Consider the following 18,485-nt stretch of genomic DNA (forward strand, 5'->3'; position numbering starts at 1 on the left):
AATAACAAGTGTAGATAGAACCAAAACCTAGTATCTATAAAAAAAAAAGTTTCAGAAATATTATGTTCATTTTGCTATAATAATCTTTATAGCATTTTACAAGCAACACTTACTCCAACATATATTAGTTATATGTTTCTAAACAGTAGGTCAGCAAATGGAGATAGGGAATGAAAGTAACTTCATAAATCATGAAAGACTACATCTGACATAATATTACACTAAATATAGGAAGTTTTATTACTGAAATGTTAACCACTTAGTGTACACTAAGAACAGATAAGTGAAAATAGTGACAAAAACCTGGCCCAAAGTTTTACAGAAAACCCTGAACTGAAAATTTATTGTCAGACTAAACAATTATATTAAAACACCGTAACAAAAGATAAGCCACTACAAAATAAAACAGACACTATCCATACAACTCACAAAAAGAAAACAGATTATCTGACCCTGCAAGACCATTGATTCTGCACAGACTCATACACAGGCTGGATTTCATTTAATCTGAGCTTAAGTCAGAAGTGCCACTAACCAATATGAGCAGGATTAAACCCACTCCAGCAAGAAGAAAGAACTGGAATTAAAAACAGATTTAAAAAACTACACGCCAAAGGTATCAGTCTTTGATTTTAGAATATTCAAAAGCTTCAGAAGAAAAAAAAAAAAAGTAAATACTGAATTTTAAAAAAAAATATATACTTTGGCATGCTGTTTGCCAGCTTCACTAGAAATTGTATGTCTAAAATTGCCTAGAACAAGGAAAAGCTGAAAAACGTCTGACTACTTTGACAGAGACTAGTTTTACCAAGCAAAACTGAAAATCTAAATAGAGTTACCGACTTCAACTACTTAACCTAAACAAACAGGACATATTTACAGTGAAGTCTTTGTCTCTGCAACAAAGTTACTAATGGTAGTTACATCTCACTTAGGACAAGAATGAAAGTTACTCAGTGGCTCAAATTGTGCTTACAGCAGAGTCACACACAGACACGACATTGGTCTTAATGACAGAACTTTTTAAACATAATGTAATGCGGCTGAAAAGCATAAAATCTTATTATATTGGTCCTTTACAGCATGAAGATACATTGTCACTTTGTCAGCTTCACTCTGTCAAATATTTTAAATAATTACAACCTATTTTGCAGCAATTCAACAGTCAAGACTATTACCAAGGAAAATTGGGAAGCACTGTAGCATAATCTCGCAGCACTCTCAGGAGTAACCAGTAGGCCTTGTTGATGAGACAGAAGTATAAACATTTCCACTACATGCTCCTCTGTTACAAAGACAATGAAAATTAGGCTGTTTAATTTCAAATACTTGCCTTAACCTCTATTATTTCACACACCATGCTGCCAACATTCCCACTACATAGCATACTACAACAGGAACAAACAGTTCCATATTGTTTGTGAGCATAAGCTCAAGCAAGGCTGGTTAAGATTAGTTACAATGAAAAGGAATAATAACAGAAAGTAAGGTTATCCACTATGAGAACGTGAAAAGAATCTCCATTTCTCAGGATTCCACAAACTCTGAACTGAAAAAAAGACGGCTTCAAAACTTGTACTAAAGGTGACATACTTGTTTCAACACTGTTTCACTTTGGAATATTTTCCATCAATCAGAAGCCACAAGTCGCATCTAAACTGCCTAAAAGACCTGCAGTGTGCCTCTTTGGCTCTATCACTCTGTTCCTCTGTACACTCTGTTGTGTGTAGCTTTCACAATCCACTTGCAGCATTATGCTCTGCATGGTCATTTCTTAGGTAGTTTCAAAAAGCTCAGTAACGTACATTAGCTGCAGGAATATGGTGTACAATACGTATGGAGAACTAGCTTCTTCAAAAATCACTTTACTGGAAAACTGAAAAGTTCAAATTGAACTACTAAACATTTGCAGAGTCCAGCAATTTACCATCTCCAAAACCAAATCAGTTAAATAGGTCCTAGACTTTTGGACTTCCTCCTGAGAATTACTAAAAGCATACTCGTAGGACTGTCCATGCGTTACAGGGAAGCTACTCCACGAGAACACATCAGCACCAGAGTGACACCCCTTCATTCAACACCCTTCAAAAGTGATTACTTCCCACATTTAACACTTTTTATATATACCTATATACACATCTATTTAAGCAAGAGTTCCATGCATATATGAAATTGGTCTCAATGACTTAAAAGACTTTTAAAACGTAATGCAATGCTGCTTAAAAAACTCACATAATTAAACGTAAAAACAACAAGAAGATACGTTTTCAGTAGGACATCTACTAAGCAATACATGCTTTCCTAGCTAGGAGATGTATACAGAAGATTAAAGTTTAGCATGTGCTGTCCAAGGAACCAGGACTACTAGATAATCTATTTAGAAAAATGCTTATCTAATAAAAATTGAGTTTTCTAAGAAGATGTAGCTTAGATATCTTCCACACTGAATAGTACAATATTAAAAAAAATATATTTAAAAAATCATTCTTTGTTCTTGACTCAAGAATAAAGGTTGTCCTCAAGAACAAAGGTTGGTATTTATCTGCTTGTAGTTCAGCCTGTTTAAACACTGTTAAGAGGTAAGACATCAAAGCATACAAACTGTTGAATACTTCCCAAACCTCTTAGATATAAGTAGATGAATGGCACTGCAAGCATAGACTGACCTCTTCCCCCATCCACCCAAACCCTCTGGCCTACAAAGCATTTAGGTCTTCCAGCTCTGAAGTAACAAATCAGCTCTAATTGACAGTAACTTCTTATCTGAAGGAAGAACAGGAAAAAGCTCACAGCCTCCATGCAAAGGATAAAGCTGGGCAACTGTGTACAAAGAGTTTTTTGTAAACAATAGCGGTCTGTCCTTGAGCATACCCTTCTAATTGTGCCCTGATGCTCCAAGGCAATCACATTTTAGCATCCAGAACACACATTTTAGACATAGTAAAAGGAAATCATTCTGTGTGATGCATTTCAGACAAAGTATGAACTACAAAAGTATACTTTCGTGAAATAATTTTTTTAAGAGACAAAAACATGCATGACTGTCTTAACAGCAGTTTCCCCTGAAAGTTACCAGCAAAACGCGGAGCTCAGTACAGGCCGTGTGTCTGTGCAAAAATTGTGCACGGGTCCATCGGCCGGCACAACCAGGGCCGTCAAGGGGAGAGGGGAAGTGCTCCGTGCAAAGGCAAACCCTGCCTTCTCCCGCTGCGGAAATCGGCGGAGTCCGTGTCGATGAGGCGAGTCTGCTCGGCGCAAGTGACACGCTGCTGATGCCACGGGGGCCGGCGACGCGCATTACCTGCTGGACCACCGGGGCCAGGAGGGCTCCCGCAGCCAAGTCCCGCCTCACGACAGGGTCCGACCACCGTGGCCCCGACCCGCCCGCGGGCCGCCGACGGCCGCCCCCGGGCCCCGGCTCCCCGCACGGCCGCCCAGCCCCGCCGGCCGGCGGGAGTGGGGATGCTGCTGCCTTACCTGAGCCAGGACCGTGGGGATCACGAGCGGCCGCCGGCTGTAACACACCGCCAGGCAGCCTCCCCCGACCAGGGCGGCGGCGGCGGCGACGGCCCCCCATGCGGGCGAGCGGCGCTGGCTGCGCGGGGGCCGCATCCCGGCGAGCCGCCCCCGGAGCGGGGCTCGGGCAGCCGCCGCCGCCGCCGCTCTCCACGCCGCCGACATCTTCCCGGAAAGCGCCGCGGCGGCCGCGCCGCGCATGCGCAGTGTCGGGCCCGAGGCCGCGGAGCGGGGGCGGCTCCGGCTCGGTCCCGCCGGCATCGCCCTGGCCCCGCTCCGCCAGCGGGAGCGACGCCACCCGCACAACCGGAGGGGACGGAGCTGGCAGAGAGGTAACCTGAAAGGAGGGTGTAGCCAGGTGGGGGTTGTCCTCTTCTCCCAGGCAACAGGCGACAGGACGAGAGAACATAGTCTCAAGCTGCGCCAGGGGAGGTTTAGGTTGGGCATTAGGAGGAATCTCTTCACAGGAAGGGTGATTAGACATTGGAATGGGCTGCCCTCGGAGGTGGTGGAGTCACCGTCCCTGGACGTGTTTAAGGGAAGACTGGACGTGGCACTCAGTGCCATGGTCTGGTTGACATGGCGGTGTTGGGCCACAGGTTGGAGTCGATGATCCCAGAGGTCTTTTCCAACCTAACTGATTCCGTGGTTCCGCAGCGCAGGCGGAGGTGCGCCCGTTCCTTCCGTCCCGGCCCGGGGACCCCCAGGTGAGGGGAGGCGGCAGGGCCCCCTTCTAGGCTTCGATTTGGAGACGGGCGGGTTCCTGATGGAGAGGGAAGGCGGCCAGGGCAGGGGCTGGGTGTTTGGTCGTGTCAGGGGAGGGGGCACGGAAGGCCGAGCCTGTGCGGTAGGGAGTGAAAAGTGGCGATGTCAGCAGCGGTCCTCCGGCCCCAGGGGTGTCCCGGCCACCCCCCTGTGTCTGTCACAGAGCTCAGCTTCGCCTCATTCCTTGTTGTGACTCTTATCCCAGAACAGACTCCTACTGCTGAGTACAAGAGGAGCGAGGGGTCACGAGCGGGGTTCGAGGCCCTGCGGGAAGCCCGGGGTACTGAGCAAGGCAGGTTAGGTGAGCTTCCACAAGCAGAGCTGACCCGGTGCTGATGATTTTCTAGGCATTGATGGCCCATATGGTTGTGTTGCTCAGTGTGTGATCCAGATCAGAAACAACAAAAGCATGAGCAAATTTAGAATATCCTTTTTAAGGGCAGAGTAGAGTTTCTAATGAAATACAGATGACAGAAGATGAGTTTACAGAAATTGTCGTGGCAGAGGTGTTAACTGAGATGCATTACAGAATGACTTGGTTGGCAGTCATCAGTCGTGCCAAAAGACAGTTATTCACTGTGAATGCTTCAGAGTGCTTTTTTTTTCTCGCTGCCATAGTTTTTAAAAAGCTCTCTAGGTCTTGGTTGGTTACACGCAAACATTAGTTGATCACATTCAAAAACTGGGCCATCTGGGAATTAATGATAAGGTCATATGAAGTAAAGCAGAGAGGAAATTTAATGTCATTTGTATGTTGGCAGTACCAGTATCCGTGCTATGAAAGTAGTTCACGTAGTGACTCCATGTGAGTGTGGAGAAAGACTGCTGAGAGAACAGCTGCATGCGATTTTCTCTTACTTCGGTCTTTGGTTGAAGGCCTTCAGAAAGTACTCAGTCTGTTTTAGCAAACTGTATCTTTCACCTCTCTTTGATATGACAGCTAGTACTGTGTTGTCAACATCACAAATGTTGTGGTACAGGCTCTGAAACATGGAAATACTTTTTTGCCCTCTATCCACCGACAAAAGGTGATCATCCATCAGTGCCACCAAAGTAATTTTAGTTCACTCTCCTTCCCTGACCTGAATTCAGTCATGAATTCAGTTTCATAGAGAGTAATTTCAGTCATTTAACTAATGGCTCCACAGAATTTATCCAGTCTTCCTTTAGCATGGGGTGTTCAATGAGTGTCAGTCTGTGAAGTGTTTGAGACATCTTCAGGAATCTCAGGACCCAAGTCCTTAGCAGGATACAAACCCTTCAAAAACACCTTCTCTGGGGAACACAAATGACTGCTCATTGCAAAATCACCCAGGAGTGCAACGTTCGGGGTGAATGATTTCCATCTCTACATGCTAATGTACATTGCAAAATCTTTTTCCTATTTCCCGAGACCTAGAAGCTAACTCATATGGGAAAAGCCTTTTTAATCCCAGTATAAAACATAGGAACAAAATCTGTCAGTTGTTAAACACACAGCAAAATCCCACTTCTTCTGTAAAACTTGCAGGAAATTCCTATTGTGTATTTCTGTTTCCCTCTAGACAGACAAAATATTTTTCGTCCCACTCTTATAGTTTGACACATAGTATTTGAACAAACACCTTATAAGTACTTTACTTTCTGTATAAGCCAATAGCAAGCACTTCATGTGTGCTGGCAACGTCTTAGAAACATCTTGTAAAGGATGGCTGAGAGATTTGATTTCTGAATACCAGATCCCTTGATGTTGAGCACACAACCACAGCACAGGCAAGGAGGTTTAATTCATTACTCTAACAGGCATTTTCAGTTTTTCTTTAAGTAAAAACAAATAAGTAGGTCATTTGTCTTTCCTCAGGTAACTTTCCTGCCTGGAACAGATACAACTGCAGTGTGAATGGAGAGCTATTCTCATATGGCTGCAAGCATGAAATGCTGATGGGCAAGTTAAGTGTCCTTAGCTACCCCTTCTCTCTACAGTAAATTCACCTCGTGGGTGCAGGGTTCAGGAATACGAAGCTAGTGCTGCATTAATGCTGCTCACATTAGCTCACAGTCACTGTGCTGGTACAGTTGTGAGTGCTAGAACACACGCCTAAATAGCTAGAAAACACTTGGTGAGTCAGACATAGTCCTGTTTCACCCCATGCAGTATCACTGCAGACTACTTTATGACAGAAAGCAAAGATCTCTGTGGTCTGTAGAAATGACAGTGACAGTCTGGTAAATATAACACAAGTTTCACCAGACAAATTGAGTTATGTGGTGACAAATGCCGTCAGCTACTATATGCTGCAGCACTAAAATGTTACCTTCCTTTCCTATCCTGCTCAGTTTGCTCTCATTTGCTCTTGTAAGCAGAAATCATTACATTTAGCAAGATACCATACCTGCTTTTTTAAAAAATGCTTTCTACATGGTGATTTCAGACTTTGTACTAGAGGTTTTTGCATTGCTGAAAATTTGAAAAAGCAGATGAAAATACTAATAAAATATTTTCTGAAATGTTTAAAATGCATTTTTTCTTTAAGATTCAAAGTCCCACTGAACAGTTATGTAACAATGCTTAAATGCAGTCTTCTCTTTTTAGGCGTAATGAATATAATGTAAAGTCACATCAAAAGACAAAAACATACTACCATAAAACCCTTGTGAGTCCTGTCGTTCTTAGGAAATCATGTGTGGCGGAAACTTACTTCTTTTAGGTTACGTTACAAAGTAAAAAATAAAATTAAAAGTACCAAGTAAACATACATCTCCTGATGCCTGAAGGTCCACTTCCACATCTCAGTGTCTTTTAAGAGTGTTAGGCCAAGTTCCAAGAAGGATTCACTCTGTGCTAGAACTCCAATCCCCTCAAGAGCATTAGGCTTAGTGCCAGCATTCATTTACTATTGGAACAGCTTAAATTAACTCCTGTTACATTCTGTCTAAACCCTTTCTTGCAGCGTAAGACTTGAGAGCTGGATTCAGTCAGTTAGTCTGAGGACCACCCATCATGGTTGTCTGTCTTCCCGCCCTTCAAATGCTGCATAAACTGGATTGGAGAAGGCAATGATCAGCCATTTGTAAGTTGAGAGGGAAGCTGGCAAGCTATCTTTTGTATACATGTCCTCATTTCACGAGAAATAGCGTGGGAGTGGTCTGACTTATTTAACATAAGTACATATGACAGTAAGCTCCAACCAAATGTGAGATTTTAGTAGGCTATGCAGTGTGCTAACAGTATTTTGATACTTTCCTGGCAGAGCTGAACAGACAAGCTAATCAGAAGACAAGAAATATCAGTGCTTGGCTTTGTAAGTCAGGAACTGGATCGTAAGATTGTATTTTGCCCAAAGTCAGACAGCAGATTGAAATGGAAGGTCTCACAAAGCCAGGCCTTCTCTAGCCCCTTCAAACTTATGTGGTCTCTTAAGAATATCACTTCTATTTTACTTTAGCAAACATGAGAACAATCCGCTTGCCTATGATTACAAGACAAACACTCTGAAGCAGGTAAGGATGTAAGCGCAGGGAAGACAAGTTTTCCAAAAAGTGGTAACACAAAATGTTCTTAGCATACTTAGAAAGGTACAGGGTAATTGGACAGAACTGGACAGTCACAGAAGTTGGCCAGCTGATACCTTGATCTCTATCCAGAGTCTCAAAAGTCCTACCAAGGTCTTCATATTGAAGGCTAGAGGTTGACTTCAGGGGTTTTCAAAGCTGCTTTGTGTGCTAGAAAGATTATTATTCACAGATTAGAACCTTTAAGGGTCACCTAGTCCACCTCCCTCCAATAAGCAAAAACACCTTCAGCTAGGTCAGCTTGCTCAGAGCCCTGTTCAACCTTGAGCATTTTTGTAATTTCTACCCATCTCTCCTCCACAACAAAAAAACCCCCTCCAAACAACAAATAGAGGAGAGATTAGTTTCAAGGAATCTGAAATACCTTCCTCTGATGAAGAATCTTTTAACATGACAATGTGCTGTTAATTTACAAAAAGTCCCATTGTTTTGTATGCTTTGGAGGTGGTGGAAATGGAACTAATTACCAGACAGTCAACATCCATCCACTAGTAAAACTGAAAAAAAAAGTGAACATTTTGTAGCTAGATAACACTATTCAGCTCATAAATAAGAGTTCACAGCAATCTTTGCATTTAGGAGCTACACTATAAATATAGCTTATCTTCAAATATTTCCAACTTGCTAAAGTTACTTGAAAGCTTATCATGATAGAGTCCATTTAAAAGGAAAAGAATTAAAATTTATCTCAGATATGTGTCCCCAAATACCTCTCATAGCATTCATTTATACTGACCTTTCTAACACACTGTCTCCCCACACTCTTTGTATTTAGTTAGCTGAAAAACATTTCTGGCTTATGTAGCAAGTTCCCTCAAACTTCAGAATTACATTTTTTAAGTTAAGTTAAAATCAGAGAAAAAAGTTGAAAGCAAAATTCTTACTCAAAAAAAAAGTTTGGGAATGGAAGATACCAGTAATGGAACTGGAAAGATTTTAAAATACAATTTCTAAGTTGGCAGTGACCTTTGTGTGATAAATATTTGATTCATAAAAGAAATGGTACACAGACTGCTTAAACACTAATGTGAATACAAAAGACAAATCAAGACTGATACTCTCTTGTGAAGGAATATGCATTTTTTAATTTGAAAAGTATGTTTGCTATGACTTTCCAAGTAAGGCTATAGGTCTCGATTCTGTGACAAGTTTCATATATTATGCCTAATTTTAAGCAATTTGAAAAATTCTGTGGTCTGAAACAAGTTGTGGTTCTTCAACTGCATAAAATTAGTGTATACATAAATCTTTGAAGACTGGGGACTTTCTTGCTATTAGGTGAGAACTGTGATTCAACTGCTGTTTTATCTTTTAATGATAAGATCCCATGGCACTTTTGCAACAATAATAGAGGTCCACTGAAAACATTTAACGTTCAATAGAATTACATTATGTGTTTTAGCAGTTGTATTTTCCTCATGTTTCCAGCTGAATAGGTTTTACTTCATTTTTCTTCCCTTGCAAGAATTCTTCTGCAATGCTGCTAGCACTGATTAAAGAGAGACCTATATCTAAGTGAAATCCTATCATTTTGACTTTTAACCTGTATTTTTATATTCATACAAATATATATACATTTATATATGTATTTTGCCTATAATATATTAATCATAAGGTTTCCTGAAATCTTATTACCAGTGCTTCCTATGTAAATATAGAATTGTGTTGCTGGTACCTTCCTGTATTTCAGGGAGTGTTTGTTCTCTTTTCTTTCATTCTCTGAAATCTGTGAGCATTGCAACCAATTTTAATTATACCAGTATTTCACCCTAAGTTTTATAGGAAGAGTTGGCAGCAATAACTGTAGTTAAGATTGCCTAAGACTTTCTGCTGTATAGATCCTGTACTTAAAAAGAGAGAGGGATAGAAATTGTACACAAGGGTACAATAAAACATGTCAAGATTAGCAAAGTTAATTTTATCTGTGTTACTTGAAAAACCAGAAGGATTTATTAGGGACTCTGACTTTATATTTTTAAATGCAGTGTGACTGAGACTGATATAATTTAAAATAATTATTGTTATGTAGTTCAAAAAATACTATAAAGATGGCAAGGCATTACTTCACAGTATTACTAAAGAAACAATTATAGAATTATCAGTATTTTAACCTGTAAAATATTTTTAAAATATATGTTTTCTGGAAGTGTTGAAGTGGAAGCAGCATCATGTATTTCTTTCTTGTTTCTTTTCCCAGACTGCAGTCTAAAGCAGCTATTAATAACATGTTGCATTGCTACTGTGATTTATTAATGAAAGTTACTTTAACTATCACGTCTTTAATACTACTGAAGATGATGAAGTATATATAATTATTTCTGTGAAAAAGAAAGGAATTATAAAACTCTAAATTACTGTTTTCTGTAATGTATTCCATTATTTCAAGCAGCATTTTCTTCTTTTGCTCAGAACACTATTTATGAGCTGTGATTGCACATATTTTTGTATAAGCAGGGGAAGGCATGATTATTTTCCATGTATGTATGTTTAGTAACTAAAATTAGTATAGGGTCTGATCTAACCTAGTAGAATGAGTGTGTGGTAGACACAAACCTTCACTGTAAAAGATTCTGCGATCCTTTCATAAAAGTGTTGAAAGTCCTAGTACGAAGTTCATTGTAGTCAGGAGAATCTCTTTCCATAGATGTCTGCATTTGGCACTTGCAGAGCTGAAAAACAGCTTTACTATTCATGTAAATATTGTGGGCAGTCTTGGTATATTTGCTAGTGAGGGATCCTCAGTCTGTAGCTGCATCAAAAGGGGCTGTTGGATCCACTCACAAAGGCACAGTAATAATGGCACTAACAAAAATCCCTGACAAAGCTATGGATAAAGTTGACAGTCCCCATTTGGCACTAGTCATGCGGGAGCTGTTTGGCTGAGCACACCCAGAGAGGATTTTCAAGCCATTACATAACCTTTTTCTAGAGAAGGGAAAGGTCTTGGGGGAACTTGAGGGAGTTGGTATTCTGGAATATCTGAATTGCACGTGTCCAAGAAGGCATAAGCTATACCAAGAGTAAAAAGTTGAGATACACAGACTGTGTCATGTTCACAAGACTTAGGGAATCTCCTATTCACATGGCATTTTCGTGGGTCTCATGTTCTTGCAGCTTAGGTGTATACTGTCTGTGCCTGGTCTATAATGGAGAGATTCAGCTGAAGTAGTCCAGAGGATCCACAGCAAATCAGCCGTAACTTAAATTCTGAGGAACAGAGGAGACTGGTGGGACTAAAGCATGCACAGGGAAGTTGGTGTAAAAGGGCAGGGGTGTGTAAGACATGGGTAAGGTTCATCCCACTGAAAAGAAATGTCTACATATAGGTGTCTGCACCCGAATTTATCACCGTACGCTCTTGTTAATGGAGTAAGTATTCATCTCTGGCATGATTTGTCTCATCCCAAGATAAATGTTGAAGTGGCTCAGTTGAATCTCAACCAAAGAAATACCCATGTCAGTCTTTCTGACTGTGAGGGGAACTGAGATAATTTTTGTTCAGCTGTAAACATCTGCACTGTAAACTGCTTTTCTTTACTGTGTATGGTTGCTGCAGAGATTCTTGGAAAGGAACTCTTGCAGATCTGGATATCAAACTTGCTGGGCACATATGCTGTCAGAGCTGGCAACAAAGGAGATAGACAGAGTTTGATTATGGGGTGCCACCCTGATGACAGATGAAAGCAGGGATGTGTTACTTCAAGGTGTAGCTGAGGGAAGAATGTTGCATGGGAGAAGTTGTGATATCCTCACTTCTCCCCTGTGTACTAACTTGTTACTGGGCATATGAACATCTGTATTTGGGAGCACTGGAATTTATGTCTTTTTTATGTCTTGACTTGCATGAAAAATATGTATATCCTCTGTCAGTTCAGACATTACTCCTATCATCTGCTGCAGAGAGAGTTTGGAGAGAGCTCACAAAGGTAGATTATCCAATGTTCCAGAGGATACCTGCCTACTTGCCTGTGGTAGTTGAAGGCGTTTAGGAGTACTCACTGTACCATGCTAGATTGCCCCTAAGTTTAGCTGGGTGGGGTTCTGAGAGAAGGGAGGGGGTGATTGATGACAGCAAGCTATTTATTGTTCTCCACAGCAGCAAGAGAAACTGCCATTTTCACTCAGAGGACCTTAGGTCAGTCAGGAGCCTCCCACTCCTTAAGCCCTGAGAAGCTCCAGAAAGCTGGCACCAGGGAAGCGCTGAGGACCAGAAGAGTCTGCGGGTAACCTGCTGGAAACCGGGGACTATCCATGGTGTGATCTTACCCCAAATCTACCCATGACAGTGGTCTGTCAGTGCTGATAACATCTCAAACAGCCCACTGCTCTTGTCAGACCTGGATGGACGAAGTGGAAGGCAAGTTTGAGGAATAAGTGTTGCATTATTATATTGAATAAATTGTATGCTAGCAGTTTTTGTTACAGATTAAGTAGGATCTAAATGACTTAACACCCAGGGAATCCCTTTTGTCTTCTTCTCCTTTTAGTGTACTCTCCTCCTCAATCTCTTTTTATATAATCCCTGTTTTATTATATGTAATACTGTGTATATTCAGCAACTAGGTTTACTTGCTGATCACCAGAAACTCAACTGCCACTGGTGGGATGGTACCAGGATCCCTGCAGGGAGAGCAACAGGGGACCTTGCTGCTCTGAAAGGTTAGGGTACCTTACCAAGAACTAGGTATTACAGCATCTGTGGAGGGTCACTAGAGGTTGAGTACCTTTTTTTTTTGTACCATGGAACACATTAGGCTGAAATGGCTTGCCTAAGATCTTAAAACAAGGCAATGACAGAACTGGAAATAATCCCTGAAGGCAGACACTATTTGTAACATTTTCTGCAAATATTGCTTTATTTGGCCAGTTTCTGGTTGATTATTGCACATTTTAAAAAATAAAATAAAAATTTCTGCATTACCAAACTTTTGGCGTCCATGTTTGATTTTAAATCCAAGGATGTCTGTCAGTCTGATGCTACTACTACCACTTTCTTATATCCATCTTACATGTAGTTTTTAAATTTTCCTAGCTATAACCCCACTGATTCTAATTTGTTGTAACTTACATTCTGAAGAGATAGGACAGACTATGGTCCAATAAAAGCAAGTAACAAGAAGATGTAAGAAAAAATGTCTAAAGCGTGGTGGGAACCACTACCATTACCTTTATGCCTTATTTAGTGCACCTCATTCTAATTCCTTTGTATATAATGATACAAGTTAAAAATCCCTTATATTCCCTGAGACAATCTCTAAGATTTAAGATGCTTGAAGTCACTCTCAAAACTATTCTGGACTTCAGTCCAGAACTTATCTTTTGTGTTTCTACATACACTTGATGGCCTAAAACCTAATCTGCCTTATTCATCATCTTCACCCCCTACCCTTAGAAACAGCTTAGCCAGAACAAATATTGAATGTCCTACAGAAGTGGGTTTAGACATTGATATCATCTGTCCTGCCTTCTCCTGTACATGCTGCAGTTACATACTGATACTGTACAAAACACAACTCTATTGTCATAGAGGTAATAAAAAATACTGTGTGTTAGGCTTGTGAATACAAAGTGAGGGTTTATACTGTCCTCTAGCAAATCAGAGAATGGTAAGATGTTTACTCACAAAAGGTGTCTTGTCTCGATTCTCCATAGCTGATCTTACATCAGCCGTTATGAAAGTAAAAATTACTGCTGTCACAAAAAGAGAAATTCTGCAAGAGAAAATTTAATGCAATTTGGACCACTTTGTAGTCTTCAGAATCTGCCACATTTTCCCCGGCACTCAAATGATTTTAAATTATAAGTAGTTTTGCAAAGCTGTTAGCATTATTTTCTCATCTCACCCAAAGTTTTTGCAAGACTTACTATCTATGATGAATCACATCTTTTATTCATATAGTTATAAGTGCATTAAAGTTGTCAGGTATAATTTGCTGCTTTTTCTCCTTTAGATTCAGCCTGGTTTCTGAAAAGACACAAATTTAATAACTAGGGAATCTAAGTTATAATCAAATTTATTGTATTTACCAGACTTGAATTTTGGATGGGATAACATTAAGAATGTGCTTGAAGAGGAAAGAGAATAATTGCTGGTGGGCATTGAATTAGCAGCCTGAAAAATATCTAATAATGTTGTGATCAAGAGTGTTACAATGATGAGAGGACAAAGAGGAATGCTGTTTTTATTTATCTGTAGCTTTTACTTGTCACAAACTGAAATGAAGGTTAGAACCTCAGCCCAAAATCCTCAATTCAGGGGAAAGAGTGTTCTCTTTTTAGATTTTTCGGTGACTTACAGTGTCCCTTTATAATGTAGCACTGCAACTCTGCCTACAAATCTCTAAATTTCTGTTAGAAAGGAGATGCTGCTGTTTATGTGCATATATGAGCACTTGCCACTGTACACAGCGTACCAGACGTAATCCCGTGAGTTCTGCATCCACTGAACTTCTGCTGAATTCTGGATGGGGTTTGTGCTTGGAAGGCTTCTGGATCAGGGTTTCATGTCAGGAAGTGCTGAATAAAAGGCCTGTTCAAAACCAATCAAACAGAAACCCAATAAAAGAAGTCTTTTCCTTTTCTTGGAGCTCATGTTAGTCTCCTCTGAGTCTTGGTCCCTCAACCCTCCTAACCAAATTTGTGGTACAGATTGTATTTTATGTATCGATATGTGTTAAGACAGCCTGTTATTTTGGGATTACATTACTTGTGTTTGTATTGGGGAGACTTTTAATTCCAAAGGTGCTGCCAGTCTGTACGCAATTTAAACTGAAGCAGAGTTTTTGTTTTTTCCTGGGGACTTCTACAGACTTCCAGATATTTAAAATCTGAAGTTGTGGTTCTCTTTGGTTCATCATCTGTTAAAGACTGCTGGCTGTATTAAAACTGGCAGAAGAGTTAAACAAGAATAAAAAAGAGGTGTTCCAGAGAACCAAGATGTCATAGAGTATTCCTCTCCTGAAGGTACACTGTCACTTAGAAATCACTGAGAATAATGGTCACACAAATACAAAGAAAGACAAAAAAAAAAAAAAGTCTGAAATTTTGCTTAATATTGAAAAGCTTAATTAAAGGAAGAGCTCGAGGTTTGAGCATTTCTACTGACCACTTTGTGCAAAGGGGATTGTCTCTGTATGGATGTGGTACATCATTGACAGGACACAGTAAATCAGCTCTTCATCTGGCTCTGCCGTAGCTGTAACCCTCCACAGCTGAGAATGCTCACATCATGAGGAGGAGGAGGAGGAGGATATATTAGCTCCTGTCATTTCAGAAGATGTCTGTGCTACAAGGCAGAGGGCTTGGTGCTGAAGGTAGTTTTGACAAAGAGGTTATGGTACAGGGGCCATAGCTGATGTGAAGATACGCGGACTTGTTCTTGAATTCCCTATTCTTTTAGTCTCTGTTTTACAGACATAGTTCTTTGAGGAACCTTATAGTTTGAGGATGACAAATTTGGTAAAAAAAAGTTGAAGAGGATCTTATTGTTACAGAAGAAGAACTAAATGAACTTTTAGTAGAAAGGGAGGAACATGATGAAATGTCATAATACCCACTGCAAAGTCTCTGGGTGTCATTCTTAAGAGCAAAGTGCTAGAATTTTGTGCTAAATGCTCAGTGATTCAGAGCTTGAGGACACAGTACATGAGTAAGTATTTCTTGCTTTAGTCATCAAACAGCCACATTAAAGCATGACTAAGAAGAAAGGCAAGGCAGCAGTGAAATGTGGAGCTGATGAGATAGCTCCATACTGAGAGCAGAACTGGAGATGAGATCAGAGATGAGTGAATTGAGTTGATTGCGTCTTGCTCAAAAAGTAAAGAAGCAGGGAAGGATAAGAACCTTTCAATAATTATAAGCAATCAGAGGGAGAAAACAAACCCCAGAACACAACACGTAAAAACAGCTCACATGACGCTGTAATCTCATAGCTTATACTGTCAGCAAAAAGAGATTGGATGAGTTTCTGCAGACTCAACACTACTTGCCATGCAGCAGCAGTTAGTACTATTGAAATGCTGGAACTGATGGGAGCCAGCTAGGCTGTTGTGACTGGGAACAGACATCCTCCGAAGAGCATGAGACAGCGTTCTGCAGCATGAGAAATCCTTGCCTGTCAGTCTAAACTGGTGGTTTGTTTGGTGGACTGGGACCTGTATCTCTCATGAGATAGGAATGTTGCCTTTTTCTTCTTTTGTGTGTTTAAATACCCAGTTTGGTTCTCATTGAAGATGGAACTGTCTTTTTTTTTTTTTTTTTTTTGGTAAATGCAGCCTGATGGATATTAATTTTCAGCAGTTACATGTATTCTAAATATCAGCATTAGGAGGAGCAAGGGTGCCTGCATTTGTGAATATATTTAAGAAAGAGTGCAATGTCAGGAACTTGTCCTCTCCAGCTCAGTGTGAATTAATGTTGTGTAATGTTCTGGGCATAACTGACCTTGAGTTGAGCTGTTTATATTTCCCCTTGGAGAAAGACTGGTTAAGCTCATGCAGTTCTATACCATCAAGCAGTTGAAACTGGAGCCACTTGTGTGAATCTTGCCTCAGGAGGTTTGAGGTTCCTGCTGAATATTTTTGGCCAGTGGACAGAAGTAGGATTTGCATTTGCAGCCTGACAAGGGTGGGTGAAGTCTTGAGGGTCAAAGCAGCTGCAGTCAGCCCCAAGTCCCTGAACACACAATAGCTGCGAGCTGTATGCCTGTGCTGCCCACCTAAAAGAGTGTAGAGGAGCCAGACTGCCTCCATGTTTAATAATAAAAGGAGTAAAGACTGTGATCTCTGTGCTTAAATGCTGTTTAAAGGATGTAAAAACTATGTAATTTTACCTTCTACTCAGGAATAGCTTATCTAAGGACTACTCTTGAAAGGAATTGCTGGGAAGGCCAGTTACAGGCAGAATTTAGTATTGAAGTTCGAAATGTTCTTTGTCTCGCGGTGTATATTGCATGCTGTCTTATTGCCTGCACCAGCTTTTCTCTTCAGTTTGCTTAAGAATCATGTGAATAAAAAGGTACCATGAATTAAAAAGTAATATGCTTTTTAGCCTTCTTGGCAGCTCATGTCTGTTCTCCATTTCCTGGCAGGATTACCCCTGTGACTACCCAAATACTCTAAAGCAAAGATCATAGCTGTATATCCATGAAATAGGAAATCTTCAGTCTATGTATCCTGTGAAATAGGAAACCTGTAGTGATTAGACTGGGTTGACATAATTTTCAGAAGAGCTAAGGAGGTATGAAGTGATGTAAAGTGAGTATTTTAAATTTTCACATGAAAAAAGTGCCACAAATTAATGGAAGTGTAATCTCACTACAAAAAGATGAGGCCAGGAATTTTAAACAGTGGGAGCTTAACCTCAGGCACTGAAATCCTTACCTTACTTAGGACATAAGTAAATAAATAGTTAAAGACATTGAGGAGTCACAACAACCCCGTGCAACATTATAGACTTGGGGCAGAGTGCCTGGAAAGCTGCCTGGTGGAAAAGGACCTGGGAGTGCTGGTCAACAGCAGCTGAACATGATCCAGCTGTGCCCAGATGGCCAAGAAGGCCAATGGCATCCTGGCCTGGATCAGCAGTGGTGTGGCCAGCAGGACCAGGGCAGTGACCGTGCCCCTGTACTCGGCACTGCTGAGGCCACACCTCCAATCCTGTGTTCAGTTCTGGGCCCCTCACTGCCAGAAAGACATTGAGGGGCTGGAGCGTGTCCAGAGAAGGGCACCGGAGCTGGGGAAGGGTCTGGAGCACAAGTCCTGTGAGGAGCAGCTGAGGGAGCTGGGGGTGTTTAGCCTGGAGAAAAGGAGGCTCAGGGGGGACCTTATGCCTCTCTACAGCTGCCTGAAAGGAGGCTGTAGCCAGGTGGGGATCGGTCTCTTCTCCCAGGTAACAAGCAACGGGATGAGAGAGAAAGGCCTCAAGTTGTTCCAGACTAGGTTTTAGCCTGGATATTAGGAAAAATTTCTTCATGGAAAGAGTTGTCAATCATTGGAACAGACTGCCCCAGGAAGTTGTGGAGTCACCATCCCTGGAGGTGTTTAAAAGTCGTGTAGATGTGGCACTTAGGGACATGGTTTAGTGTCAGTGGACACAGCAGTGCTGGGTTAATGGTTGGATTCAATTATCGTGGAGTTCTTTTCCAATCTAAACAGTTCTATGATTCTATGAAGAGATCTTAATGAACCTATTTTTCTCCCAAGTACTTCCTGCAGTTCACTTACTGAGCACTCAGGTAAGATGTCTTCAGAGGTTTTGAATGCAATTGGTTAAAAAGAGACAACAACAACAGTTCTGAGAATCTTAGCCTTTCAGTCTTAATTTGTGCTCCATTTTTTGAATATTTGCTCTTATAAATGCATAATTTAATGATATTTCAGTAATGGAAGTTTTTGATTATCTGTTCTTGAGGAGAGACTCCACTTGTAAAACATCCTTATAAATGGCTTACTTTTTCAAAGCATGTTACCAGCATGGTTATTTTTGAGTGTGGCATTTGTGTTACAAATGAGTGTTTGAGATCACTTAAAAACTTACTTAAAAGTCTTAGAGATTTATTTTTACCTTACAGAAATGTTAAGAAATAAGCTTCATTCTCTTTGTTAACAGACAACTCTAATGCCTCAACTTTTGAGTAGCATTGAAGTAAAGTT

General features: G+C 40.8%; 1 protein-coding gene and 1 long non-coding RNA gene across 2 annotated transcripts in view; one reads left to right on the forward strand and one right to left on the reverse strand.

Annotated features, from left to right (window-relative positions):
* MICU2 (mitochondrial calcium uptake 2) overlaps positions 1-3,692 on the reverse strand; it is a 140,343-nt gene extending 136,651 nt beyond the window's left edge. The window contains exon 1 of the mRNA XM_039565227.1: positions 3,478-3,692. Within this exon, the coding sequence (XP_039421161.1) occupies positions 3,478-3,681 (204 nt within the window). The 5' untranslated portion in view covers positions 3,682-3,692. The remainder of the gene's footprint in view (positions 1-3,477) is intronic.
* A 40-nt stretch (positions 3,693-3,732) lies between these two features.
* On the forward strand, positions 3,733-16,869 carry LOC109144747. The gene is made up of 2 exons (XR_002045681.3): positions 3,733-3,848; positions 11,930-16,869. It is a non-coding gene; the product is annotated as an uncharacterized LOC109144747 (long non-coding RNA).
* The last annotated feature ends 1,616 nt before the right edge of the window (positions 16,870-18,485 follow it).

This window comes from Corvus cornix, chromosome 1 (genome assembly GCF_000738735.6).
Source record: "Corvus cornix cornix isolate S_Up_H32 chromosome 1, ASM73873v5, whole genome shotgun sequence".
NCBI lineage: Eukaryota > Metazoa > Chordata > Aves > Passeriformes > Corvidae > Corvus > Corvus cornix.